Source organism: Pongo pygmaeus, chromosome 9 (genome assembly GCF_028885625.2).
Source record: "Pongo pygmaeus isolate AG05252 chromosome 9, NHGRI_mPonPyg2-v2.0_pri, whole genome shotgun sequence".
Taxonomy (NCBI): domain Eukaryota; kingdom Metazoa; phylum Chordata; class Mammalia; order Primates; family Hominidae; genus Pongo; species Pongo pygmaeus.
The window spans coordinates 132,693,663-132,721,567 of NC_072382.2; the positions used below are offsets into that span (position 1 = coordinate 132,693,663).

Consider the following 27,905-nt stretch of genomic DNA (forward strand, 5'->3'; position numbering starts at 1 on the left):
CATGCACCCGAGCTCTGGGCCTCATCTTTCCCATCTATAACTTGTGGGCATGTACCTTTGTTTTGACAAATAAATGACAATATATGCTTTTAGAAACTGGTGGCTACTAATCTTATGTAAAGAATGTGTGTATTTATCTTGCCAAACACATATATGGTTGCTCTTCAATTTCAGATCATGACAAGTCGATATTATAACGAATTTGTTGTATTTCTTGGTCAGAGAAGAAGGAGAGAGAAAAAAACCAGTGCCTAGTGATGACGCCAAGTCTAGGTAAAACCTGGCCAAGGGTGGACCTGGCTCCAGTGTCTCTTCCAGTTCTCCTTCACCCTGGGGATTACTCATTTATCTCTATGAATGCAGATTTATGGAGCTATAAATGAATATATGTGTTAGGGCCACCATTGCTTGTTGTAACTCCACAAAGCATGTTGACCACAAAACCTGTTGAGGGCCACGGGGGCCCAGCCTGCAACCCAGCCCATCTGCTCCCTGCATCCTCATCCACCGCCTTCCTTACCACCGCCCACCCACATGCCAGCACTGCCGCGCGGCCTCGGCTCCGGCCGTCCCTTGGCCTACACTGCCTTTTCCTAATCTTTCCCAAGGCGACTCCTAACACCTTTTAAGACTGCCTAGAATCACCAGGAAGGCTTCGCTGGCCCACCCCCGCCTGCCCGGCTTCCCCAGGCTGGGGGAAGTCCTTCTTCTGGGGCCTTCTGTGTGCACCTCTGTGCCTCCACGTCCCTCCTCACACGGTGACTTGGTGATGATGCGCCTGCCTCCCCTTTCCATGCATAATGAATTCACCCAGGACAGGGCTTTGTCTTTTTCATTCCTGAATCCGAAGCTCACCTGCTACTTCGTGATGATGCGCCTGCCTCCCCTTTCCATGCATAATGAATTCACCCAGGACAGGGCTTTGTCTTTTTCATTCCTGAATCCGAAGCTCACCTGCTACTTCGTGATGATGCGCCTGCCTCCCCTTTCCATGCATAATGAATTCACCCAGGACAGGGCTTTGTCTTTTTCATTCCTGAATCCGAAGCTCACCTGCTACTAGAGAATTTGTGAATTTCCGTTGAACACATGGAAGGCCTAGGAAGCTGTGGGGCAGAAAGAATGAATGACTTTCTTCGAGGCCTCCTGGCAAAGCAGCAGTGCAGCGGGAACCGGAGCTGGAGGACGCTGGCTCCTCACCTAGAGCCCTCCCGTGAGTCAGGGTGGCTCTTCTCTCCCATACCCAGCGTCCGGCGCTTGGCTTTGTTTCCCGGAGTGGGTGGCACTGTTTGGCCGCCACAGGCACAGCATCGCCTCTAGGCATCGCCCTCCGCACCCAGGGATGCGGTGTCCCCAGCCTTGCCTTTCCCGATGGCTAAAGCAACAGCGCCACCTTCCGGCCTCAAGGCAACCAGGTGTGGCCGGACCTGGGAGACCTTGGGCGCCCTCTTGTGGAATTTCAGAAGTTGGGCTGCGAAAATGACTCCGTTATCGCCAGCTGACCATGGGGCCTGCTGGGCACCTCCACCTCTGAGGTTTGAGTGGTTCAGTGGGGCCTGCGCAGGAAAACCCAGCCTAGAAAGCAAGCCTTTATCGCTACCTTGGCGTAGAAGATCAGAGGCATATGAGGTGAGGCACAGGTGACATGTCATGCTCCCTGGAGACAAAATGTCCAGAAAGCTCCTCTAGGCAGCAAATAAAGAAGTTATGAAAAGGAACCGTGGAGAAAAAAGAGGTGAAGGGAAAAGAAAGGGAATGTTATTCTGACCCACATGCCTCACCGCCAGGGCTGAAGTCACTAACAAGGCCATTTAGGAAGAGCAGGCTGGAGTTGACAGCCTTTCCCCAGGAAGCCTCTGGTTTCCAGGTCCCCCGGTTTGAAGCACTCAGGAACACACTCAGCCCCTGAATCTTCACTCAGTTCCGTGGTGTTACTGGCAATCGTTGGATATCCCTGGCTGGGGCTCAGCCTCGGCTCCGGTGTCAGCTACATAAGAATCTCAGCATCTTGGGAACGTGAGCTCAACTTGAAATACACTTCCCTGAAAGGATTACTTTGTTTTGGGACAAGGCTCATATCAATCTGTCCTGCCAAGAGATTACTGCTGTTAAACTGTTGGTTTTCACTGCTGTCAAACATAATCTTACAAGGAGAGAGAGGGGCAATCACCCTCAACGCCCAGCTGCAAGAGAAGACTTTTGATTGGGCAGGACTTTTCCTGGCACTCTCTGGAGAATAAAAAAGGAATATGTAGAATGGCTGTTGTGTGATTAATGCTTATACCCACAGTACGGCTGAGCCATTCCCAGGGGTGCACTGAGTGGGATCCCTCCACCTGCAACGACCCTGCTGGCATTTCACAGATGCCTGTGGAGAAGGCCCACTGAAGACCTGGGGCTGAAAGTGCAGCTCAACTTTGCACATGCTTGGATTTCCTCTCTATTCCAAGGCAGACAGTCCTCAGGGTTTGGCCTAACACACAAAGGATGGGAAGAATAAAGAAACGATGTTCCAACAGTATTTCTGCAGATCTAAGCTACTGAAGGGATGCTGGACCAACCAGTATAGATGCTTCCTTTTCCGTAATGCCTCGAAAAACACTTGGGAGTGTGAAGGAGTGAAATTTTATGCTATTGGCCTTGTTCTCATTTGCTTTTGATTATTATAAAATTATTCTAACGCAAAACCCATAAAAAATTGGTAACTCAGAATCTCGCCAGATGAACTGTTACATCGGACTACACTCTAGGAAGAAGTATTAAAAATCAAAGATATTAGCTTTCCAAGTGTTCATTTCCATCTGTTTTCCCTCTCTGGGACTCAGTTTCCTACTCTGTACAATTGGGACGGTGACCTACTTTCAAGGACTTTTATAGTTCAAATGCTCTTCGGTTCTGTGAAAAGAAGCCTTATATCATCCCATGGTGGGCTGCATGTCACATTATCACAGAGTGGTCCTTGCTTTACAGAAAAATATTCATTTGCTCATTCATTCACCTATCCATTCATTCAACAAATAGTGAGCACCTACGATATTCCTCACACTGCTGAAGGCAGAGCTGTAGGGTGAGCTGTGAATAAAGCAAGGTCCTGGCCCTCATGGGGCTTGCATTCTTATGGGAACCACACACAATGAAAGATTTAAACATATATAGTGTAACCTGAAGTGATGTAAGCCAGGCACAGAAAGACAAATACCACGTGGTCTCACTTACATGTCAACTCTAAAGAGCTGAATTCATAGAAACACTGAGTAAAATAGTGGCTAACAGGCTGAAGGGTTGGAGGATGGGGGAGATGTTGGTCAAAGGACGCAAAATTTCAGTTAGATAGGAGGAAGAAGTTCAAGAGATCTATTGTACAACATGGTGATTACAGTTAACAATATATTGTATATTTGAAAATTGCTCAGAGTATATTTTAAGTGTTCTCACCACAAAAATCATATGTGAGATAAGACATATGTTAAATAGCTTGATTTAGTCATTCCACAATGTAAACATATATCAAAATGTTATGTTGTGCCCAATAAATCTATACAATTTTGTCAATTAAAACAATTAAATGTAGTGTAATGTAATACAGTATAATAATAGAATATAAATCAATAGTAAGTGCTATGAAGAAAAATCAGCAGGATAGGGATTATGGGATAAGGAATGCTATTTTTTAGACAGGGTGGTCTGGAAAGCCTGAGAAGGTGGCATTTGTGCAGAGACAGTGGAGTAGGGGAGTGAACCATGCTGGGTAGAGGAAAGAGCAAATGAGAAGGCCTCATATTCAGGCATGTGCTTGGTGTGTAAGGACACTGGGAGACCGGGGGAACGAGGCTGTATTCCTGGATGTGGTCTTAGGTTTTGATTCTAAGATGGCTTTAGAATTTAAGAGCATTCTCAAGAGTCAGTGTTGTGTGCAAGGCTCACTGCTAGGCCCTGGGAGTACCCAGAGATAAAACACAGTCTGTGCTAGAGGACACTCCTAAGGGACATGCACACATCTACACAAGAGAAGGTACTGATGATGGTGGAAGGAGGCGTGTGCCAAGCATCCAATGCATGGCGCAGACACTAGTTCTGAAGGAGCTCCAGAGATGGGTACTCGGGCACTCAGAGATGCCTGGGCGAGCAAGGGGAGTTTAACGTGGACCTTGAGGAAAGGACCAGGCAAACTGAGAGGCAGACTGTTCAGGCAAGGAAGGAGTGAGCAGCGGGAGTCGGCAGAAGTGGGAATGGCCTAATTGGCAATGGCTTGGTTGGAACAAAAGCATCTCACAGCAGAGCCATGGGAAATAAGGGGTGTGAAGACACTAACCAAGGAGGAAGGAAGTGGCCTGATTCCTCAAGGCTGGATAAGAAGGTGCTCCTCTGAATTCAAATGAGATTTCATGATCAACATGCTTAGGACTTTGATGCTATTACTCTAGGAAATAGGTTTCCCCTTGAGGTCTCATTCTCTAAGTGCTGAAAGGGCTGTTTACCTCACAGGCCACTAGGCCCCACCTGCCCTAGAGGCCCAGTTAAGGAAGGATGGCTGCTTAGCGCTGCCTCCAGGGTAGAGTCTTCTCATGTGAATGGCTGCTCTCCGCACTCTGCCTAAGTCCTGCAGGTGCTCAAGGACCTTGTGACCAGAAATCACCTTTCTGAAAGCCAACCTGACTGGCCCAGGAGTGAGTTCATCTCCATCCCAGCCTGTGTCTTCCTGTCCCTACTCCTGCCTATGAAGATGTGCAAGACCCTAACTTACTGGAGCACGGCTTGGAGCCTGGGGCATCGGACCCTGTGTCCACTGAGAACTGAGAATATGCCCAGGACTGCATTCTCAGCGGTGCCTGCCAGCCGCACACTGATGCCCGCCTGCTGCACCATCTATGAGATAATGTCTCTCCATTTTGGGATGGTGACATAGTTACATCAGACCTCAATGGCCAGTGCTTGCATTCCAGGCCTGAGATCAGTGTGACAGCAGAGAAACCTGAGCCGTGAGGGACATTCTCAGGCTCAAAAATCACAAACCCGACAGGGAAAGGAATTTGATCAGAAAACGACACCATTTAGGTTATTTTAATGCCGGGATCTGAGCTGCCCTTTAAGCAGAGCCCCTTCTGTCGCAGGACTTTATTACCAAGTGACCCCGGCAGATGACTTTCATTTGTTTTTAACTGTAGAACAAGGTCATGTTTGCTTTGGGCACACTACATGGAGTGGACTTTGGGTGACAGAGTAAGCCCTGGCTCAGGCCTGTTTTTCCATGCACACAGCATGCAGGCTGACAGGGCAGAGGCCAGGTTCTGAGGCTTTGTAGCAGAAGACCTCCTGTGGGTGCAGGGAGAACTTCTTCCACTCTTGCACATACAACTCCTAAAACTTCTACCTTTACTGAGGCACTATACTGTTGAATGCCACCTAGGCATTCTTTGATCATCTGAAACTTGCAACTAAGAGGTGGGAACAGACAACTGTTAACCACTTAGAGATGACCATTAGTTCACCAAACAGTCAATCAATTATGAATCAAGAAACGTGTATATCTATTTACTAAGCATTTCTTATGTGCAGGAGAGAGTACAAACCAACATACAACATAGTCTTCATTCTTAAAAAGCACATAATAAAGGTATGAAAAACAAGATTTGTATTCAGAGAACTCTAAGACAAATGGTGAAATATTCAAATGGCCTGGCACTAGTGGTAATTCCAGCGGACAAACAGCATGAGAAAAGGCCAGGAGACAGTAAGAAATACATGCCCACTGCAATGAGTTACCCAATCAAGCCCTTTTACCTCCTTAAGATGGCAGATTAGAAGACCCTCTTCCCCAGAAGAGTGTGAGCGTCTGCCTTCAGGCTGTCAGTAATATTAAATAAGAGTGCTTGATATATTAATTTTAAAAACATAAGAAAGTCTGACATTCTGCCCAGAGCAACGGAGGGCAGCATGGTTTACCAGCGAAAGGACTGAATAGAGTGCCAGGAGCCCTTAGCTCCAGACTTACTGAACAGAAAGACCTTGGGTGAACTTTTCATTGAAACACTGAAGGCTTTAGGTTCACACCTGTATACGAAGGATAGTCCTGGTGTAGGGCAGCAGAAATGCCACTCAGCTAGAAGCTGGAAGACCCAGGTCCTGGCTTTGCTAATAATAATGACATTTATTATGCACTGTGTGCTAGAGGTTGTTCTTAAATATATTAGCTCATTTAGCTCCCTTGCCCACCCAATCTCTGTGAGGAAAGCACTATTCTTATGAGCATTTAATGGACAAGGAAACTAAGCCACAGAGGTGTGAAATCACTTTCCTAAGGCCAGAGAGCTAACTACTGACAGAGCTGGGATTCTACCTGGTTGGTTGTTGGCACAGCCCATGTTCTTAATCCCTGTGCTGCTGCCTCCCAATAAACTGGGTGAGTGATCCTGGGCAAAAGACAAGCTCTCTGCATTTCAGTTTCCTCTTCAGTAAAATGAGGACATGAGTATTAATAACTTGCCAAATTACCTTCAACAGTGATTGTCAAGATCTAAATAAGACATTGGATATGAAATACTTTGTGATATAGAAAGTCCTATACATGTGTGAAGTCTATTCCTCAGAGGAATGATGAAAAGATGCAATGAGATGGCTGATGGGAAATGCTCTGGGACATGAACATAAAAGTGTGACTTAGATGATCAGTGCCACCACCATCTTGGGAAAGGCTAACTGGCAGTGAGCAGGCTCTTGGACTTCATGAAAATTTAAGGATGTGGCTTCTTTTTCATATCTGTATGGTATCTGTAGTCAACTTGATTTTGGCAGGTTTAAAGATGGAAAATGAAGGATAGGAAGTTTTTATCCTAGAAGCCTACAGAAAGTGAAGTATATTCCTTTCAAGAAGAGAACCCCAAGGTTTCTTTCCTTTCTTCCTTCCTTCCTTAAATTGAGACCCAAATAAGGTGGAAGAAAATCTCTACTGAGATGAGACGCATTTTTAGGACAAACATGGAGACCATCATCGTTGTTCCGGAATCTGGCCATGTGCTAAGAGACAGCTTCTGCTCCCTATCTGATATTACCAAGCTGGACAGCATCTTTTCTATGATCCAGTTCAACTTCTTTGTATGGAAGAAACTGAGGTCCAGGGAAGTGAAGAGATTAGTCCAAGATCACTAGAACCCACAACTACAAGGCAGCTCTTCTGATGCCAGGCAAATGTGTGTTCCTCCCCATTTCACTGCCTTTCTTTTGGGTGGGTTTGGGGTGAGTAAAATTTTTATGAGAACCCACATCATAATCCTGTGACAATTCCAAAGAACGAAATGATTTTTTAAAAAATCTCTTCTCTGAAATGGCTCCATCTCTGCCTTCATATTGCCTGAAGAGTTAAACAGACACAATCTGGATGAGTCTCAAAGATAGTAAGAATCACCTGTTTTCTTGTGGTAAGAAGGCGCTTCCAGAAGGCTGATTTTTCACTTCTCATGCCTTCCCTTTTCACACACTGGGGGCAGAGACTCTCTCCTACTGACAGGAAGAGAATTAGCCTCCTTTGGTGTTACTGCTCCTTCCCACTTTAGCTCAGCATTATACACACAAAACGGGTGGGTGTGGAGCCCTTTCACCAGGGACTGGGTTGCAGAGTCTGTTAGTGGAAAAAAAAGCAACACCCTTTTTGAGCCCGGAATTCATCAGATTTTTTTTCCTGTGGTGATACAGAGGCCTCTTCACCCCAGCAACCAAGAGGCTACAGCTGGATATGTGCTTATGAGATGGGTCATAGTTAAGAGCTGCCAGCCTGGGGTCTGTTTCTGGGACATTTCCACCTTAGATTAGACAGGCATTGGAGTCAGGAGCTAGCTGGTTACTGTAGCAACAGGGCTTCAAAGCTTCACATTTCAGATGGAAGCTGCTACGCTATGAAACTTGCTCAGGACACCCTTTTTCTCAGTTTGAGGTTAAGTACTCCTCCGCCCCCCACCCCCAACCACACCCCATGCCCAGTATACTTTTACAGCAGAGAGGAGGTCTGGAGGAGACAAGGGCCTAAGGCTTCACCCTTGCTCACTTGGAACTAGGCATTCTTGCTGTCATCTGGTTTAGTCAAGGGGGTTGTGAGGGGTGTGGGCTCCATTGTGAGTGTAGGAAAGATGGAAAGAAAATTGCCAGATGGGGATGAGGATTCCAAGCCTATCAGGAGGAAAGAAATATGTTACTCACTGCCACAAGAAAGTTGCCAACTTCATTTATGGATCAGCAACTGCTTGTAGGCAAAGTCTGTTACATGCCTGTCACATGCACCCGAGGGTGGAGGCACTAGCTGAGGGTTACGAGTTAGAATAGATAGGAGAAAACTGTCTGCCATGGTATATGCTGGAAAAACTCTGGGAAACAAGACAATCTGCCTCTAAGGGATTAACAGCCCAGTAGGGAAGACAGACCAACAGGCAAACCCTAAGGGCAGGTCAGAAAGAAGCTTGACTAGTGTAGGTGCTTCAAAATGAAGACAGCTGTGTATGTCTCAATCAAGCCGTGTGGGTCCAGCCAATTTAAGATAAACTCTGTTTAATTACATTTTATGTTTTAAAAGGAAACTTCTTCATTACATTGCCTATCAGTGCAGTTAAGCAAAAAGGCACATGGAACTATATGAACAGATGCCATTAACAGGTTTTTGCTTTTACTTATCATCTTTCCCATTTGAGCATTAATTACTCAGTATTTTCTCATCAGTTTTCAGAAAGTTTTTGGAGGATAAACTTGTAGAGGGATTTGGGGAGAGGAAGCTTTATTGGGATCTCTAGGGGCTATTTTATATTTTCCAATGTCTGAACTGTTTTTACAATAGATTTTCCACAGAAAGCTCAACAAGTCACTAAACTTTCTGAGTCTCAGAATCTGGGACTTAAAATCAGGGGAAGAGATGTGAATGGCTAAACTTTCTAGTTGTGTGAATAGTTTGCAACATATAAAAAATTGGTCAAAATGTTTATTCTTAGGGTCGGTGGTTATTCTCACTTCACAGAAGGGAATATCTGGTCAACTTTCCTCACAGAATATCAATTGTGGAATCAAGTATAGGGAATATCATGCATTTAAGGTTCACATATAGCCTTAAGTTGATGTCCATATTGATTTAACTATCAAAAAGGCAATTAGATTAGTGGGGTAGCCAAGTCACCCACAAAGACTGATGAGCTGATATAGAAAAAAAAAGGAATAAAGAAAAAGCAATTTTGAAGTTCCATGAGAACAGGAGAAATGACAGATATGAAGAGTTTTTTGAAGTAAGTTTCTTGTCTGTTGCTATTTAGTTTTAACAAAGGGGTTTCAGAAATGAACATAAAGAAGCAATTGGGTGAGGCTCCCTGCTAGATGAAGAAAATTTCTATCACTTGGGAAAAATCCACAGAAATCCTAATCCTATTAAAAACTTAGGTCATTCCACCCCAACAGTACTCTTTCTTCCATGTCCAAAACCATACATGGAGCTTGCTTGTGTTTCAATACAAGCTCTTGCCTCAGTCCTCTCCAGATTGCTAAAAGGAGGTACATAACCCTGCTCTTCAGCAGAAAGACCGCAGGTATTCCCGCTGCATCCGCATATGCACACTTACCTCCCTTTGATCTGTGGTAATGAGCTCTGGTGCTGCAAATGTCATATGCCATCCGCAAACCCACATGGATGCAGGGTACACACCTGAACAGGGGGTAGCCTCTGATGAAAACATTTGAGCAACAGATTTCTTTACCTCATCCAAACAGATCCACTGAAAAGGAAACTTTTTGGGTTCCCACCCACACGCAAGATGTGCAAAGCTGTCTGGGGCAGGTCTGGTACAGATTACCCAGTGCCCTCCACTGGAATAAGTGGTTAATCTCCAAGAGGTTTACGGTGCTTTCTCCACATACCTTCACCCTTCAAGCCTTACCTGCAAGCCTTTCCGTAACAGTCACACTATCTCTGGGACGTGGAAGGCCGGGAGAAACGAATCAACAAAATGAAAGTAACACTATCAACATCCACACTTATCCACAAATTCTGCCTCTTACATAAACATAATCTTTAATTAAGTAAACGTTAATATTTATTTTGTACCTATCGTGCACTAGGTATATACATATAGTTGGGGGGGGCATAAGGACATAATAGGACTAAAAAAGATAAAAGATATGTTCGTTGCCCTTGAAGAATTATAATCTCTTATTGAGGACTTCATATACGTGCACATTGACTAGAGAGGCAGTGTAAATAACTGAAAAGAAAGTGGGAAGACTTTTGGCTGGTGCAATCAGACAGTGCTTCTTGAAAAGGGAACTTGAATTGGTCCTTATGGGCAGAGGTAGCCTACTTGCTGAGCTGGAGGAGAGAAGATAATCTACCACGTGGAAGGAAGGACATGAACAAAAAAATGAAAGCAGGAAGGAACATGGTGGTTTGGGCAGAATAAAAAATCCCTAGATTTCTGTGGAAGTTTCTCATCTAACCTCCTGCCTAAACCATCTATAATACATTCTGTCCCCAAAAAAATGCTCTACTGCCAACTAAGCCCATGTGATTCTCCTAGAGATGCATGAGCCCTTAATGAAAGCTGCCCTCGCTATTCTTGAAAAAGCCACTTGCATTTATAGATAACAGAGGGTAAACTTTAAATACAACTGCATAAAGTGGCAAGGAACTGGCCTGCCGTCAGCTCACTGAATTTGGATTCCATGCAAGCAGCATGTGTAAAGGAGGTAAACTCCAAAAGTGTTTTTCCTCCCTTAATAAGGTCTATTCTCCTTAGTGTCAAGGTATGAAAAGCAGATATTTCATATCAACATTCATGGTTAATCTTTTTGATAGTTACAGGAGCAGGATGATTCTTCACCCAGGGGCGCGGGCAAAAGGGCTGATTACCTATGCTCACAAGTCACCAAATCCAGTTCGACACAGGATTAACAAGTCATTGCTTCTGTCGACATTTGAGTCCTTTTGTCTGCAATCAGGGACTTATGTGTTTATCTAGCTAGGTCTTTACTCTCATGGGTTAATCAAAGTTTCTGGAAGTAATCACAGCCAACTCTCCTTTGCTTATAATAGGGTGCAGCAGTAACATGGAACATAAGGTGGGAAAAAAGACAAAAGTGTGGATGATTCATACATTATTCACAAACTTACCTTCTTAATCACTACAACACTTTAATATTAAAATTAGCTTACACTTCCTAAATAAACACTGACTGGTGACAAAGGGATTGGGTTAAAAGGAGCAGATAATGTTACTTCAAGAAATGTCTTCTAAGTTTGGATCTTGATTACTGTTACCTTCGTTTTGTTTTTTTAATTCTTCCCTCCTAAGCTTCCACATCCCAGAGACGGTGTGCTGGGGGCTTTCATGGAAGCGCTTGCAGGTAAGGCTTGGAGTGTGAAGACAGGTGGAGAAACCAGGTTTCATCAAGCTGTTGAAGAGACATCAAAGCCAGGAGTAATTCTCTGCATCCTGTCACATGCTTGTTTCTGCCTCCAAAAAAGCAGAGTTAAAATGGACTTTCAGACCAGAGACAGGTGAGGATGACAGGGAGGCAGTGCAAAGGCTCTGCAAGTCTGAAAATAGCATAGTGTGTCTGCCAAGGTGACTGCGGGTGCCCAAATTTCCCCCACCGCTTCATGGTGGCCTTGGCTTTACACACTGTTGCTACCAAGTGACAGAAGGAAAAAGGTTCTGATGATTTTCACTTGTTTCACACTTGACAATTAAAACATTCTTCTGGATTTCCTTTTTTTTTTCTCTTAAACCAGTCAATGTTGTCTTTGTGTAATAAGAAACATCAGGTAAGTCTTAGGATGTGGACATCATGTTTGGGGCAATGTCTCCCTCACCGCCTCTCTCATCCTTTATACCATAAAAGAGTGATGGCAATATGCTAGCTGCAATTCACCCTTCGATGGTTTCATTTTCTTGTCTACAAAGGCAGGGTGAGCGACTGCTGTCCTGTGATTTCTGGCACTCCCAGTGGAAAGGAAGCAGCGGGGCCAAGTTATGGCAGAGCGCGCCCAGTTAGGCCTTCGACTACAAAAGTATCATGGTTTCCCTTCCTCCCCAGTTACCATTCTTTCCCAGGTTCCCATCCCCTTCCACATCCAGCAGTGTGGGCTAACCTCCCTTTCCTCATCCTGGGAAAACACATCTTGCTCCAGTGCAAAGTTGGATTGGACAAACAGCCGGTGTGGACGGGGCTGTGGGAGGTATGGCTTGCCAGGACAGCTTGGCTGAATGGGTTCCTGAAACAAGGCATCTCCAAATGCTCCCTGCCCCTCAAACAGCAGAGGAGTGTGATAATCATGCTGTCAACATTTTTAGAGCATAGCACTTACACTTTTACTAGGCCTCACTCCGGACCTATTGAATCAAAATTTGCATTTTAACCCGATCCCATGTGAATCACACACACATTAAAATTTGGTAAGCAGTATTCTCACTCACTAGACCACAGGTCCACAAACTGACTCATGGGACAAACCCGGCCAGCTGCCTATTTTTGTAAATCAAGTTTTATTGGAACACAGCCACACTTGTTTATGAATTGTCTACAACTGTTTTTACACTACAATGGAAAAGCTGAGTAGTTACAACAGAGACCATACTGCTGCAAAACCTAATATTTAGTCTCCAGACCTTTACAGAGAAAGTTTGCTGGCTCCTATACTAGACTGTAGACTCCTTAAAAGTGAGAACCTGGTCTTGTTCTGCTTTGTAAGGTAGAAGGGCAGTTTAGTATAGTGGATATACATGTAGGCTCAGAGGCAGACTGACATAATTTGTATCTAGGCTCTGCCACTCCCTTGCAAATGACTGTGGGTAAGACATAACCACTCTGTGCCTCATGTTCCCCACCTATAAAATGGGGATATATTAGATTGGTGCAAAAGTAATTGCATTAAAATGGCAAAACTCCAATTACTTTTGCACCAACCCACTACATCAGAACCTACCTTTAAGGGTTGATTTCTGGGTTAAATAAGTGAAGATATGTAAAGACTTTAAGTAATGCTCTCAGAAGATGTTAACTATTAGCTGGTACCAGGCATTTTGAGAGTAGACCGGGGATTTGCTGAATGTTGGCAGAATGACCCATCCCTAGAGCAGACATTGTCTATCAATACCCATTCTCTGCTTCTTCCTTGCTAACATCAATTATTTCTGTAGATATCTGACCTTCATGGAAGATGACCTCATATCTGGGGGAAAATACTATTGAAAGCCAATCACAACGCCATTCTCAGTGTCAGTGGATTGGCATGAGGTAGGTGGTTCTAGCCAATGAGTCATAAGAGGTTTTTTATTTTATTTTATTTTATTTTATTTTATTTTATTTTATTTTGATTTGGGGTCTCACTCTGTCACTTAGGCTAGAATGCAGTGGTGTGATCATACTCACTGCAGCCTCAAATTCCTGGGCTCAAGTGATCCTTCTGCCTCAGCCTCCCTAGTAGGTGGAACCACAGGCGAGAGCCACCACGCCCTGCTCATTTTTTATATTTTTTGTAGAGACAGGGTCTTGCTATGTTACAGGCTGGTCTTAAACTCGTGGTCTCAAACAATCCCCCAACCTTGGCCTCCCAAAGTGTTGAGGTTACAGATGTGAGCCGCTGTGCCCGGCCTAGAAGAGGACTCTTGAAGGACCTCTGGGAAATGGTTCCTTCATTCCTTAGAAAAAAACACAGAAGAGATGCTCCTCTTCTTTTATGAATGTTATCTCTGGGTGTGATGCCTGAAACTGCAGCAGCAGGAAGGCAGGCAGTCTGAGAGCACAGCTGACCTAATTAGAATGGCAAGGAAGAAAGATGGAAAGAATTCAGGCCCCTTAAGAGGTCTCAGAGTTGCTGAATCACCAAACTTCTGGGCTTACCTACTCACATACTAATGTTATGAAAGAAATAAATTTTCGTCATAATTTAATTTTTGTCCAGAGCATCCTGATTCATACAGCCAGGGACCATAGTTACACATATTTTTACTTCATCCAGGACCTAACAACTGGTGTTGGGTGCTATGAGCAAAGGAAGAGCAGTAGTTGGAAATGAATAACCTGGGTAGGACACAGGAAGACTCAAAAATGTTCTAGGCTATGCAAATCAAAACCACGAGATATTAATATCACCTAATACCTTTTAAGATGCCATTATGAAAAAACAAAACATTACAAGTGTTGGAGAGGATGTGGAGAAACTGGAACCCTTGTACATTGTTGGTGGGAATGTAAAATGGTCTAGTCACTATGGAAAACAGTATGAAGGTCTTCAAAGAATTAAAAACAGAACAATATATGATCCAGCAATCCTACTTCTGGGAATTTATCTAAAATAATTAAAAGCAGGGCCTCGAAGAAATAGTCATACTCCCATGTTCACTGCAGCATTATTCTCAATAATCGAGGCATGGAGCCAACCTAAATGTCCCTCAATGAATGAACAAAGAAAATGTGGGATAGCCATACCATGGAATGTTTTCAGCCGTAAAAAGAAAATTCTGTCACATGCTGTAACATGGATGAACCTGGAGGACATTACGCTAAGTGAAATAAGCCAGTCAAAGAAGGACAAACACTGCATGATTCCACTTATATGAGGCGTTCAAAGTAGTCAAACCCACAGAAGCAGAAAGTAGAATAGTGATTGCCAGAGGCTGGTGGGAGGGGAAATGAGTTGCTGTTCAATTGGTATAAACTTTTGGTTAGGCAAGATGAAAAACTTGTAGCAGTCTGCTACAAAACACTGTGCTGCTTCTAGTTAATAATGTACCGTCTCAAAATAAATAAATAAATAATGTACTGTACACTTAAGAGGGTAGATCTCACATTATGTGTTTCTTTACAACAATAAGAAAATCACCTTGTAAACTAGAAATTTCCAAAATGGAAATTGAAGTAGCATGTATTGATTTTAAAATTTATACCTGCTCTCACTCATAGGTGGGAATTGAACAATGAGAACACTTGGACATAGGAAGGGGAACATCACACACCAGGGCCTGTTGTGGGGTGGGGGGAGGGGGGAGGGATAGCATTAGGAGAAATACCTAATGTAAATGACGAGTTAACGGGTGCAGCACACCAACATGGCACATGTATACATATGCAACAAACCTGCACGTTGTGCACATGTACCCTAGAACTTAAAGTATAATAATAATAAAAAAAAATAAAATAAAATTTATACATGCTCCTAGGCTCAGATTTAGGAATTTATTTTCCATTTAGGTTTTATTAAGTCTAATTCAAAAATGCAAAAATGAAACTGTGAGTTATATGTGATGAAAAAGTACAGCTTTCTTGAATTCAAATAAGCAATGGCAAAGATCACATTTAGAATTTGACAGAAAGAACACAGCATCCCTGCCTCATCTTTTTTATAGATATTAAGAAAAGGGAAAGTAGTCTTATTTCAAATATCAAAATTCTGACTTAAATGAATAAAATTTAGTCACGAGTAAATACAAAAAACAAGCGAACAATAAAACCTTCCTGGATTAGCACAGGCCCAATTCTTCCCTGCCTTTTATCACCCTGTCAGCTGGGAGTGTCTTTTCCAGATACCTGTGGCTCTCTACCAATTCTTACTCTCTTGTTGTCTGAACCTGCTACCCAAACTTGGCAGGTCATTTTCAAAGCCAGATGAGTTTGGATTGTTCCCTTGGCAATATCCATTATTTCCCTCCTGGGTAGAAGGAGGATCTGAGGACAGCTTATCTTTTTGGGGTACATGGAGTAGAGGTGGGGACTCTTATATAATATGAAATAAAAATAAGTTCTTTGGGCTGGAAGTGTCAAAAGATTTCTTAGAATTTATAGCCACAGGGATTTCATGGTGTGTCTGATGTACTGATTTTGTGCCACATTTGAGCCAGAACTGGCAGCAGATTCAAAGCAACACAGGTGGCTAAGTACACATGAGGGGAAGGTATGGAGAGAGAAAAGTGGCATAAAACAAGGCTGTCCCCCTATGCCCATCGAGAATAGGATCTTAGCCCTCACTGAAGGAGTTTAATGATCAGCTCTAATACATTGGCTGGACTGCTGCAGGTACTCACGGAAGGTAGAGATGCTGAGCTACCTTTTCTTGTCAAAGTCTAGGGCTGGAGATGCTTCAAGAACTTTGGAGCCATAAAGTCACAGTAATGGCCAACTTTTAAGGCTAGAAGGGGCCATGAGACATCTCATTCATCTCCTTGCCTTTGGGCAAGAATTGCACACCTAAGCCTCCCGAATACATCAGACACAATTTAGGGTTAAAAGTCTCCAGAGGGGCAAAAAAGTAAAAAGATTTTATAACTTTCTTCCACAAACCACTTTAATTGTGTGCTCATCACCGACTTCAGAATCTAAGAGAACTTTGACACTTGTTTTTGACACCCCATTGCCTTCTCATCAGTCTAACTCCAAGACCTTTCTCCAAGTGGTGGGCTCTGGTAATTCAGCGAAAGCAAGGCGCTAACAGGCGAGTGTGAAGCCAAAGGGCTCCCAGTGACATCCTTGACACCTTTTTGCCAGCTATTCACATGCATTTAATATACAGCACTTCCCTGTGACTGTCTGCATCCTTTTCTACCAGTAATTCCTCCTGATTTATCCTTCTCCAGCAATTCCCAATTGCTTTGCCTTTCTAATAGATGTTGCAGTCTGACAAAACACCTTTGCCTTCATGCTGGTGTTGTTAAAAGACTGATTATAACCGTAAGGAATGGGAAATAAGAAGCTATTCCTTGTAAGTTTGCTAATCTTATCTGTTCAGAATAATAAAAGTTCTCTGTCAAAGACTTATGAAGGGAGATTTCATCCCCCAGGCTTGCTAGTCCTACTCTTTGTGCATTCTTAAGACAGGAGGCAAGTGCTTTACATTCTCGTTGGAAAAACTGAGGCTGAATATGCAGCTTGTCATGCAATTTTGCTGAAGATAGAGAGAGGGTCAAAAATTCAAAGACTCAATTGCTCTAGGGCAGGGGGTTGGGAGCAAAGCCAATAAATAAAATGTGTGGTACAAATGCCTTTCAGGAAAGGGTGTGAAGGGTGGGGTGGATTTACCAGAAGCTTTGGCAGTCAGCTTTGAAGTCTTCTGGAAAGGAAAGTGTAGCCTCCCAGGGAAGCAGCCTCATGACATCTTCCATAAGGCTGACGTGTTGGGAAACAGCAACACATGAGCAAGAAGTTGCTTGAAAAATTGTCTTCCCTCCTTCTTCTTCTGGAACTGTTGGGAAACTAGATTAGACCCAGGAGTCTGGTTTTTGAGAATGGCCCTGAATGAATTTTTAGTTTCCGGGTAGGAACAGAGAGCTGAGAAGGTTGTTTTCTTCTCCAAGGAAATCTGGCCACAGTTTTTTTCCTGTTCTACCCAGAGCTTGTGTGCTGGTCGATTAAGCACATGTGTGCACAGGGCCAGGATTCTGGCAAACAATCTCAGGGAGGATGGCAAAAGGAGAAGCAAAAGGGGCTCATTCCTCTACCTCACAGCTTCTTTTCCCAAAGGAAACAGGATCTACTCACCAGCAACAATCCCAACATCACAAAAGGAACACGGAAATAAATGTGCATGCAACTGGGACACACAGACCCCCGTCACCTGCTACAAATGGAGCAGAAGTGGGAGAGAAGTGAGCTACTGAGAACCTAGGCCTTCTTAGCTGTAGCCTACTTCAAGAGGGCGCGGGCTTCCTGACTGGTCTCTGGTGGCCGAGTAACTCTACTTCCCTGACCTGGGAAGAAGGCGTGAATAACCAGCTAAGAGGAGACACCCATCCTCTTAGAGTTTCCTGGGGTATCTGAGGCAGAGGTGGTAGCAGCAGACTCCTCAACAGAGGCACTGAGATCCAAGAATTCCAGGATGATGTCCCCGAGGCAGTAAATCAAATGCCTGAAACAAATGGACAAAAAACTTAGGGTCTGGCTCAGTCAGGAAACACAAGATCCTGTTTATGACATTGATTTTCTCCTCCCCCATCACTGACATCCTAAACTTCAATGGCTTGATGAAACCTCTGCCATGAAATTAATGTTTTTTGAACTAATAAAGCCTCTGACCCTAATAAAGGCAAGAACAGTTTTTATTTAAGACTAGTTTTATATAAGACGAAGTTTTATAAAATTCCATTTCTCTTTACATAGTTACATTAGCACTGCTCTGAAGAACTGTGATAACAAATCCTTGAGATGTCAGGTTACTAGACACTTTCAGAGCTCCTGACTACTGCTGTTTCTCATAATTAATTACCTTAAATTTATAGGCTGCCTTACAGGCAGTGAGGAAAGCCAAGATCCTTGAGGAAGTTAACAAACACAGTCTACTTTGGGGTAGGGTTTGAGTGCAAGATTACTCAATACTTCCAGAAGAGTAACAGCCCAAGGGATGGAATCTACCTCTTCTGGATTATTCTAGGACTCTTCACCCAGCATTTCTGGTCCCTTTATGCAATTCCAACCTTACTATCTTGTCTACCTGAGATGAAGCAAAGACAACTCCTGGTCTTGACATGAATCACAGCTTTGCTATAAGGCCAGGGGCTCATGGTGAACATCTTTACATGGTCTGTGATACACAGGCCAGGATACGCTCTTGGAGCATTCACAGGGGCTGGCAGATGTTGGAAAGAGCACTGAGCAAGTACGCTGAACAAGCCTGGAGGATAAGAGGTCATTTTCAGCAGCTCATGTGGGGGCCCGCATACAGTTCTTCCAAACACAAATGGTGGTTGGTCCAAGAGCGATTTCCTAGCACATGACGACTTGCTCAGAAGCCTGATGGTGTGGATTTTACTTAGTGTGTGGATCTGGACATCAAACTGTGTAGTCAGTGCCCAGAGCAAGTAAAGACTACAATTCTATTCTTTGGAATGTGGGCTTTTCACTCAGAAACCTTGGATACCTCTGAGACCAGAGGTGGCTTTAACTATGCTGATGTTGGAATAACATTTTTCCACTTACCTGTTGATGAGGGGTTGTTGTAGTGACTCCAAGACTAGACCCCAGCTCAGCTGGCATTTGTTCACCCTAAGAATTTCTACTATGAGATCTGAGGAGGAAAAAACAGATGGAATTTGTGTGTTATCACTGAAGTTTTAGATTCTAAGGATAGTCTCTCCCCAGGATCTCTGCCGTTTTTACATAGGTTAGGTATTTCGGGCATACCTCTAAACCATACAGCCAAACTAAAATCCTCACAAAACAGGAAAAACCTGAGAAAAATATGTTTCTCAAGTTAGGTGTCTACATAAGAATGGGCTTCAAAAATTACTTTGTAATCTGTCACTCAAATGCAGGTACTCCTTCCAATGTAACAGTTTAGGTTGGCAAACAGAGTTACAATGATTAAGGGTAAATAAAACTGATTGTCCAGAGCTAAGTTCACAACTGTTTCCTGGTTATCACAGCCATAGGCAACAAACTGCCTTCCTGGCCCTCTAAAAACACAATGCAAGGAAAAACAACCTTCTCAGATTTTGTTTTCACTTATTGCTAAAGGCCATGTATCATACTCAATGGCTGCAATTTATTAAGTTGGAGCTTCTGCGAGACATGTGATTTTTCTTCCTTGGTCCCAAAATGCTATGAATTGGCAGAGAATCTGAAGTCTTCGTCTCCTGGAAATGGCTCTGAGACCTATCCCTGCAGGCAGAGCTTCCCTAGACCTGCCAGCAGGTAGAGAGAAAGTTATTAACCTAAATATCTGCAGGACTGTCACCCAGTATTTAGGGTGCAGCCGTAGAGTTCCTTTCCATTCCCTTGGCATCAGCTGAGCAACGGATAAAAGAATTGCAGCCCTGTTCATTTTCCTATTAGCCTGGGAAATGATGGGTCAACAGAGTTTTGAATCTAGCCACATTCAGGGCCCTTTTACAAGCAGGAAAAGGTGCAGGGGTAATGGTGGCAAAGCAGAATGGAAGGGAAATGTGATTGGTATAATTGATCTCATTGGTCCAATTACCTGGGAGGACTCCCATCAGGCTCTGCAAAGCCTGTTTCTCAGCAGCCAGTTTCTGCTCTTGGGTCCTTACGGGCCGTGGAAACTTAGGCAAAACTCCACCAGGCCAGATGGATTCCTGAAGAAGCCGGAGGTACTGCACCCAGCGCTGTGGACTTGTTAAATTAGCTACCTGCACCTCTAGCCACCTGTGGTAGAAGAGAGACGAAAGCTTAGATAAAGCTGAAGGAAAGGAAATAACAAGGCAGCGGACTGACTGTTTATGTTCCCCTGCAGATTTGTATGTCAAAATCCTAACCCTCAAGGTGATGGCAGTAGGAGGTGGGGCCTTCGGGGAGGTGATTAGGTCACAGGGGCAAAGGTAAATGCCCTTATAAAAGAAACCTGAGAAAGACTTCTCACCCCTTTTGCCATATGAGGACACAGGCAGAAGACAGCTGTCTATGAACCAAGAAAAGGGCCCTTGCCAGACACCAATTCTCCTGGTACCTTGATCTTGAATCTCCCGGCCTTTAGAACTGTGAGAAATACATTTCTGTTGTTTATAAGCCATTCAGTTTATGGTATTTTGTTATAGCAGCCCAAACAGACTAAGATACCATGAATTACATGAGCAATCAGAACAGGGCAAAGTCAGCACTGACTCTTGCAAAGGAAACCAAGCCAATTCAACAGCCTGGGATAACAGAATTTAAAGATCAGTAACAATAAGAAGCGCGTTATTTATGGAGCGTTCACTATGTGCCATCTACTGTACAAGCAGTTTTACAGAAGAGAACACTAAAAGGGCCTCGGTCTCTGGGCGGGCCTGCACCTAGACCGTCCCAGCTCTCCTCTGGCAAGGCTGCACCTATTATCTTTCTAGCTCTCCTCTGACGGGAAGCATTATAACCCTCTTGGTAACATGTACACACCGACTTCACAGCTAAGGACTTAGCGATCTTTATACAAATTCCTCTCTCTACCTCCCCAGCCATATCCCCTGGTCTTCAAGTCCTCATGACTGTCTTGGGGATTTCCTACATCTGCCCTTTGTTCATTGTAGTTCTCTCACTAACAAGGGCCTCTTCTCGCCTTGCCTGAAGAGCAAGTCTCAAGTCTGCCCTTCTGGCAAGATCTGTTTCAACCCTACTTCCTCCATGAAATCCTTGACCATCACAGCTGGAAGTGCTCTCCTTCTCCATAGACCTCCTTTGGCAGGTAGTTCTGGAACAATTACTTTGGAATATGAATCTTTTTAAAGGTGTTTATAGCTTTACTTCTTCAACTAAATTATAAGCTGTAAGAGTTCTGTGTCTTGTACTTTAAAAAAATTCCCCGCAGTGCTTGGTGCTCAAGAAATGGTTGACTGACTGATAACTGTTCTTATTTCAATGAAAAATTTTCCCTTTGTCTTACTTTCAAAAATGAGTCAAAATTTTCCCTTTACCTTACTTTCAAAAATGAGTCAAAAATGAGGGGGAAGATATACCAAATCTGGAGTTCAGCTGGAAACCTAGAAAGTGGTTCAACGTTATTCTTTATCTGTTCCTGCATTTTTTTTCAAAGTGATATGGTCAGAAGTGAGGTTCAAGGCTGTTGAGGCCTCCCCTTCACCCACCTCATTTAAGACTGACATACCTGTGTTGGTCATGGATGGACAATCAACCACTTCTATTCATGCACGGAAGACTCGTTTGATCCTGCACCACATGGCAGCTCATGCCATCACTCCTCGCTCCTATACTCGAGTCACTTGTCACTCATCCAAGAGCAGAGGGGGCTGCCAAGGCAAACTTTATTTAACCTCCACTCTGCCAGACAGTCTGCATTCCACTCAAGCTGGGCATTCCAGCCATGAGGGCTGCAATCCCCCAAGCCCAAGGCTCACAACTGATTCTAAGAATAGGAAGTGTGTAAGGTAATAGCAGGGCAAGAATGGCAGCCATCGATGGAGATCAAGAGTGGCACAAAGCTGTTCTTGTCCAAAATAGCCATCACGATCGTATTTGTTATTATTAGGGCCGCATCTCCTTTTTATAGGGCTTTTCATTCAGCGAGCCTAACACGCCTGATGAAAGGGATCCAGTAGCAAGAATTCCTGTTCCTGCTTATATAAGAGGGTCACTAGAGGGAGGTGGCTGCAATGACCTGATCGGCTTCTCTGCAGGGGATTAAGTGACCCAAGGTCTCCTTTCTTCACCTCAAGCCATGTATACTTCTGCAATTTTTGCTGAGGAGAATGATGTGTCTTAGGGTCTCATCTAACTGTCTTGAGGGAGAGGGGCAAAGTCTTGCAAACTAAAATCTTCAGCCACATGATCCTTCCTAGACTGAACATGTTACACGCCAGCAACCCTGGGTACCTCAGCCATCTTCTGGCATGTCTTACAAAGCAAGAGTTACATTCTTTTGAATGAACATTAATTTATCTGATGGGGACAGGACCTCACATGGCATTATGACAAGGATATCCTCCTTGTTCTCTTGCATGGTGATTAAGTGTCTCATGTACATGTGTGGGGTGCAAAATGAATTTTATCATGTGGCAAAATATAAATTTATAAACTTATACGAATCTATAAGACAGCTTTTCAAACTCTAAATGGAAATGCTGGGGAGAGACATAAAAGTAGGAAAAGTAAAAATAAGCACCTGATAATGAGGATGAGTCTATGAGTCAAATAAATTTGTGGGAGCTAATAAGCACAACTCACTGACGAAAAGGACTGACACCTCTGAGTAAGGATCAGCTGCTGATGAGACAAAGACACTGTCAAGCACTGTACACACAAGGCACAGAACTGGCCAACAGGAGGCCCTGGAAAAAGTCAGGCCCAGGAATGTAAGAAACAGGACTTCCACAGACTGGCAGAAATAAACTCCCTCCAGGCCTACATAGGGACAGAGTTTGGAAAGTGACTTCTAGTCCCTGGGAGCTGCAGAGTGCCAGCTTTCCTTATTCTTCTCCACACTCTGAAGATAAAAGACACAAACCACACACTTGCACCACATATCGTTTAAACATTTGCTGTCTTTTTCCTGGATTCTCCTCTTGCCTACGTTCTGTCCACCCTTCCCCCTGTCAGCAAACAGAGGCTTTATCCTAGGCCTTTGGGCTCAGCATGGCCTTATTTCCTAGTCCCAGGCAGCCTGTGTAGAAGACCAAGTACAACAAATCTTTCTTGTTCACAGAACTTCTGAGCGATGGTGTCTTGTTAAAAATGATGAGCATGCCAATCTGGAAGGAAAACATGATAAAGAGCAAACCAAAAAAATCACCACCACAACTGCCACTGCCCTCACACAATACAGTCTCTAAATTTCTTAAGCTGTAATTCCATTTCTAAGACACACTTTATTATGACTCACTATGCCTTTCTTAAGTTGTAAATGGCTGTATTCAGGGATTTGGTATACTTTGCCTTGCCCAACACCTGGATGGAACCAACTGCCACCGGTTCTTGAGAGCAATGAAGAAGGTGGAGATTTCTTCATCCAAATATCGTTCCTCTCCCTTTCATCCCTACCTTCCCTTCCTTTGGTTCTATCATCCTTCTCTAAGGTAAAGCTCCATACACACCACCATTTCATTATCTAACTTTATTAACTCCCCTAATCATGCTTGGTTGATTTGGAAACTGGCTAGAGCATGGCAGACAAAGACATTAGGTGTAGGATTGTTAAAAGGGACAGAAGTCTCAACTCCTCTCCATTAACTCTCTTCATCTCACTATTTCTACACTGCATCTTTCTATTCTTATCATAGGAGTGGGAAGGTTAAAAAGAGATTTGTATCCCTATAGAGCTCTCTTTAAGTGGAAGGGATGGAATTTATGTGTCTGAAGTCTAATACATCATAGGAGGTTTTCCAGCATCAGTTTCTGCACTTTGCTGGTACCATTTACTATTAGGCTGACAGAAAGCTAAAGCATCAAGGTCAAAATACACACACGTTCCTCTTATTATTCATTAGAAATTACTTATAATAGGCTGGGCATGGTGGCTCACACCTGTAATCCCAGCACTTTGGGAGGCTGAGGCAGGCAGATCACCTGAGGTCAAGAGTTTAGACCAGCCTGGCCAACATGGTGAAGCCTTGTCTCTACTAAAAATACAAAAAAAATTAGCTGGGCATGGTGGCGCACGCCTGTAGTCCCAGCTACTCAGGGAGGCTGAGGCAGGAGACTCGCTTGAACCCAGGAGGCAGAGGCTGCAGTGAGCCAAGATCACGCCACTGCACTCCAGCCTGGGTGACAGAGGGAGACTCCATCTCAAAAAAAAAAAAAAAAAAAAAAGAAATTGCTTATAATAAATCATTTACTAAATACAAATGCTATTGTTTATGTAATACAAGATGCATGAAGTAAATATGCTAAAATAAATATGGTAGAGAATAGCCTCAGATAGCACTGGTTTTATTTTCCACTACTATTCCAGGTCTGATATTTGATTTAGAGATATCTCTTTCTATTATCCTGCCTTCATCCCAAAGAAGAGAAGAAAAAAGAACCCAAACCAGGTCTCTTGTGTCAAGCTATCTCTGAATGATTCAGAGCCTTACTAGGGGGCCTAGAAATAGCCAGTAAAATGGCCAAAAAACCCTACCCCACAACCACATTTTGACCCCAAGACATTCAAGAGCTTCACTTATGCCAGACAGGGGAGAAGAGAGGATGTGGAGATCAGGGCTTGTCAGTAGCTGGGACTGCACATCCACTCCACGTTCAAGGGAACCTGGTCTGAAATAGCCACAGATAGAGGAATGAAGCAATGACTAAAAAGGAGACAGTTTAATACTAGGGCTTAAGATGGCACTTCAAGGTTAGCAGAAGGTCATTTCCCATCAAAACAGCAGAATCAAATCTCATGAGTAAGAGGAGAAGGCTTTAGAGACCATGTCTAATCCAATTAGCCAAATCCCCTTCATTTCTTTTCTAAGACAGCAGCTATGGCTGAGTGAGAAAGGGTCTTGAATCAGTATGGCTTAATGAAGAGGAGAAAGGGAAGAAGATACTAAAATCATAAAAGAGAAAATATTCATAAGACCCATAACAATATTCTAAATAAAAATGCCTGGTGCAGTCTAAATACAAGGAAAATAACAGGTCCATTCCTTCCAGCCTATTTATCTATTGGCTGTATCTCTGCAGACAATCCAAGGGCAATTATGCTCCAACCTTATCTTAAGATACCAAATACAGTTCAAAGGAAAAGAGACAGAAAAGGAAGACCAAGTTAAAGCTTCTATCATCCTAAATACACCTTCAGTAAATTAGAAGTATTGACTTATTTTATTACGCTTAGAGCAGGGTTTTCAACGTTGGTACTACTGATATTTTGGACTGCGAAATCTTTGTCATAGGGGCTTTCCTGTGCGTTATAAAACATTCCACCACATCCTTGCCCCTCGTCCCCTCAAACTAGATGCTAGTTTTGCCAACCAAACATGTCCCCTAGCATTGCGGCATGTCCCCTGACATTGCGGCATGTCCCCTGACATTGCGGCATGTCTCCTGACATTGCGGCATGTCTCCTCTCCTAACATTGTGGCATGTCTCCTGACATTGCGGCATGTCTCCTGACATTGCGGCATGTCTCCTCTCCTAACATTGCGGCATGTCTCCTCTCCTAACATTGCGGCATGTCTCCTCTCCTAACATTGCGGCATGTCTCCTCTCCTAACATTGCGGCATGTCTCCTCTCCTAACATTGCGGCATGTCTCCTCTCCTAACATTGCGGCATGTCTCCTGACATTGCGGCATGTCTCCTGACATTGCGGCATGTCTCCTGAGGACAAAATTGCTCCTGTTGAGAATTACTGCCTTAGACTTAGGGACTTTTGGATACAACTGTATCAGGCTACTTTCACAGTCATTTTAAACCTGATGGTTGTAGCGCAGTGTTTTTCCACCTGTGGGCTGGACATCATTAGAGGTCATATAATCTGTTTTGTTGTTTGTGATAACATAAAAAGGCATCTCATGTTTGGAGACACTTGTTTCGTATGTATGTACATATATACATACATATCAGATATGCGTGCATGCATATGTGTGTATGTGCCTGTGCCTATGTTGTATACTCATAGTGGGCTGCAATATACAATGCATTTTTTACTGTAGGTTGAAGTTTTAAAAAAAGTTTGAAAAGCACTCATACAGTGTCAAGAATTAGGAGTTCTGAGAGAAAGTAGGAGAAGCCCAAGCCACATTTTTAGCTTCCTGGAAATGCTCCCCACCTCCACCCACCCAAGCACCCTGTAGAATGTTTGCAGGGGCCTCAACCATGAACACTGTGTTCTGTACTACCAGTCCTAGTACATAAGTATGAGTACTGGCTCATCCAATCAGTAGCAGCTATCTATAGGGTGGGAGAGAAATGAGGTCTTGGAGGTGATGGTGTAGATTCAGGACATTCTCCATTAAACAAACTGTTTTTGCCAATTTCACACCTGATAAAAGTTACACTTCTTTTCTCTCTGATGCTGTTCCCAGACCTCTGTCTTCCTGCCATGGCCCCTCTTGTGTTTATAGACAGTTCCCTCTGTCAGCTCTCAGCTCTAGGCTTCTGTCCTGTAAATATCCAGACCCAAATTACTCAGCTGTGTCTGAGAAAGTTCAACACTGCTGCCCTCTGACTGTGTATCTAGGTCACCATCCTTTCCTGCCCGGTGCTGGGGAAGAATGAGGAGGAAATGAACCCCAAGGGCAAGAAACTACTGCTTCTTTCTCCCAATGACTACTGTGAAATCTAAAATGGCTCAGAGTTTGCACAATTTCTTCACTGATTTTTGCTTTCATGTTTTAAATCATGGATCCACATCTTTGAATCATGTACTTCAAGGGAAGACTTGACATTCTCCTAAATACAATGTAAGAATCTGAGTTCCATACATTTATATCTAGCCACAAACAGTTTTTGTTTTTGATTAGTAATGTACACATCACAGATATAAAATTAATATGTATTAAAAAATGGAAGGATTCTTAAGGAAGGAACTTCAAAAAATCATCTGTTCAACCTTAGTGGTTTTTCCAATCTCACCAACTCTACATATGAAAGCACTGGGCACCAAAAGGAAATATTTTACATCAAGTGGCTTATAAGAACATACAACTTGAGAGTTGGAAGGAAACTTAGAGGTTATCTTATCCAGTCTCCTCCCAAAGCAGAAACCTCCTCTGTAATATAACGGCATAGACAAGGGTTGGGTCCTGTGAATCCAGAAACTTGGGCTTTTATCTTAGTTCTGCTACCCAATTAGCAATGTGACCTCAGGCAAGTGGCTTAATTCCTTAAAAGCATAATCTAAATTCGTTGAAGATGCTTCTTAAACCTTGCCAACCCAAATCTGCCTCCTTGTGTTAATAAATTCTAGTCATTGGTCCTAGTTCTACTCTCTGGAGTTACCAGGTATTAGGTTAAATCTCTTCCAAAAGACAACATTTTGCATTTTTAAATTCAGTTATTATTTCTCCCCTATGTCTCTTCTACAACCGATACATCCGTGATTTTGCCAACCTCAAAGACACTCAATAAATGTCTGATGAAAAAAGGAGAGAAATGAACCACTCCTCAACCTGGCTCCATCCTCTGGGTGTGCTGCTTTGTTTTCCTTTTAAAATGATGTGCCCAGAACCAAACAGCTCTGAGATGTGACCTGACCAGCAAAGAATATAGGGGATTGATGCCTTCCTTGATTTAGACACTATACTTCTTATATAGCCTAAGATTGTGTTAGCTTTTTGGCACACACGTCAAAAGCACTGACTCATATTGAGTTTTCAGCCAACTGAAATCCTAAGTCCACACATGTACATTAAAAAAAAAAAAAAAATCGTGTGCCCCTCTCTTAAGTATAGTTTTGCCCTTCTGTATTTGTGCAATTAAAAAAAAATCTAAATTATAGTTTACAATATTTATTTCTACCAAATTCCATCTTGTTGGCTTTAGATTATCATTCTAAGTTTTCTAAATGTTTTTGAATCTTAATTTTTG

General features: G+C 43.3%; 1 protein-coding gene across 2 annotated transcripts in view; it reads right to left on the reverse strand.

The window, feature by feature from the left end:
• Nucleotides 1-15,184: 15,184 nt before the first annotated feature.
• The window catches only part of SNX19 (sorting nexin 19), a 41,626-nt gene continuing 28,905 nt past the window's right edge, over nt 15,185-27,905 (reverse strand). For both annotated transcript variants that reach the window (XM_054438703.2, XM_054438705.2), the window contains 3 exons: nt 19,928-20,112; nt 18,928-19,015; nt 15,185-17,860 (listed from right to left, as the gene is read on the reverse strand). In XM_054438703.2, the coding sequence (XP_054294678.1) occupies nt 17,728-17,860; nt 18,928-19,015; nt 19,928-20,112 (406 nt within the window). In that variant the 3' untranslated portion in view covers nt 15,185-17,727. The remainder of the gene's footprint in view (nt 17,861-18,927; nt 19,016-19,927; nt 20,113-27,905) is intronic.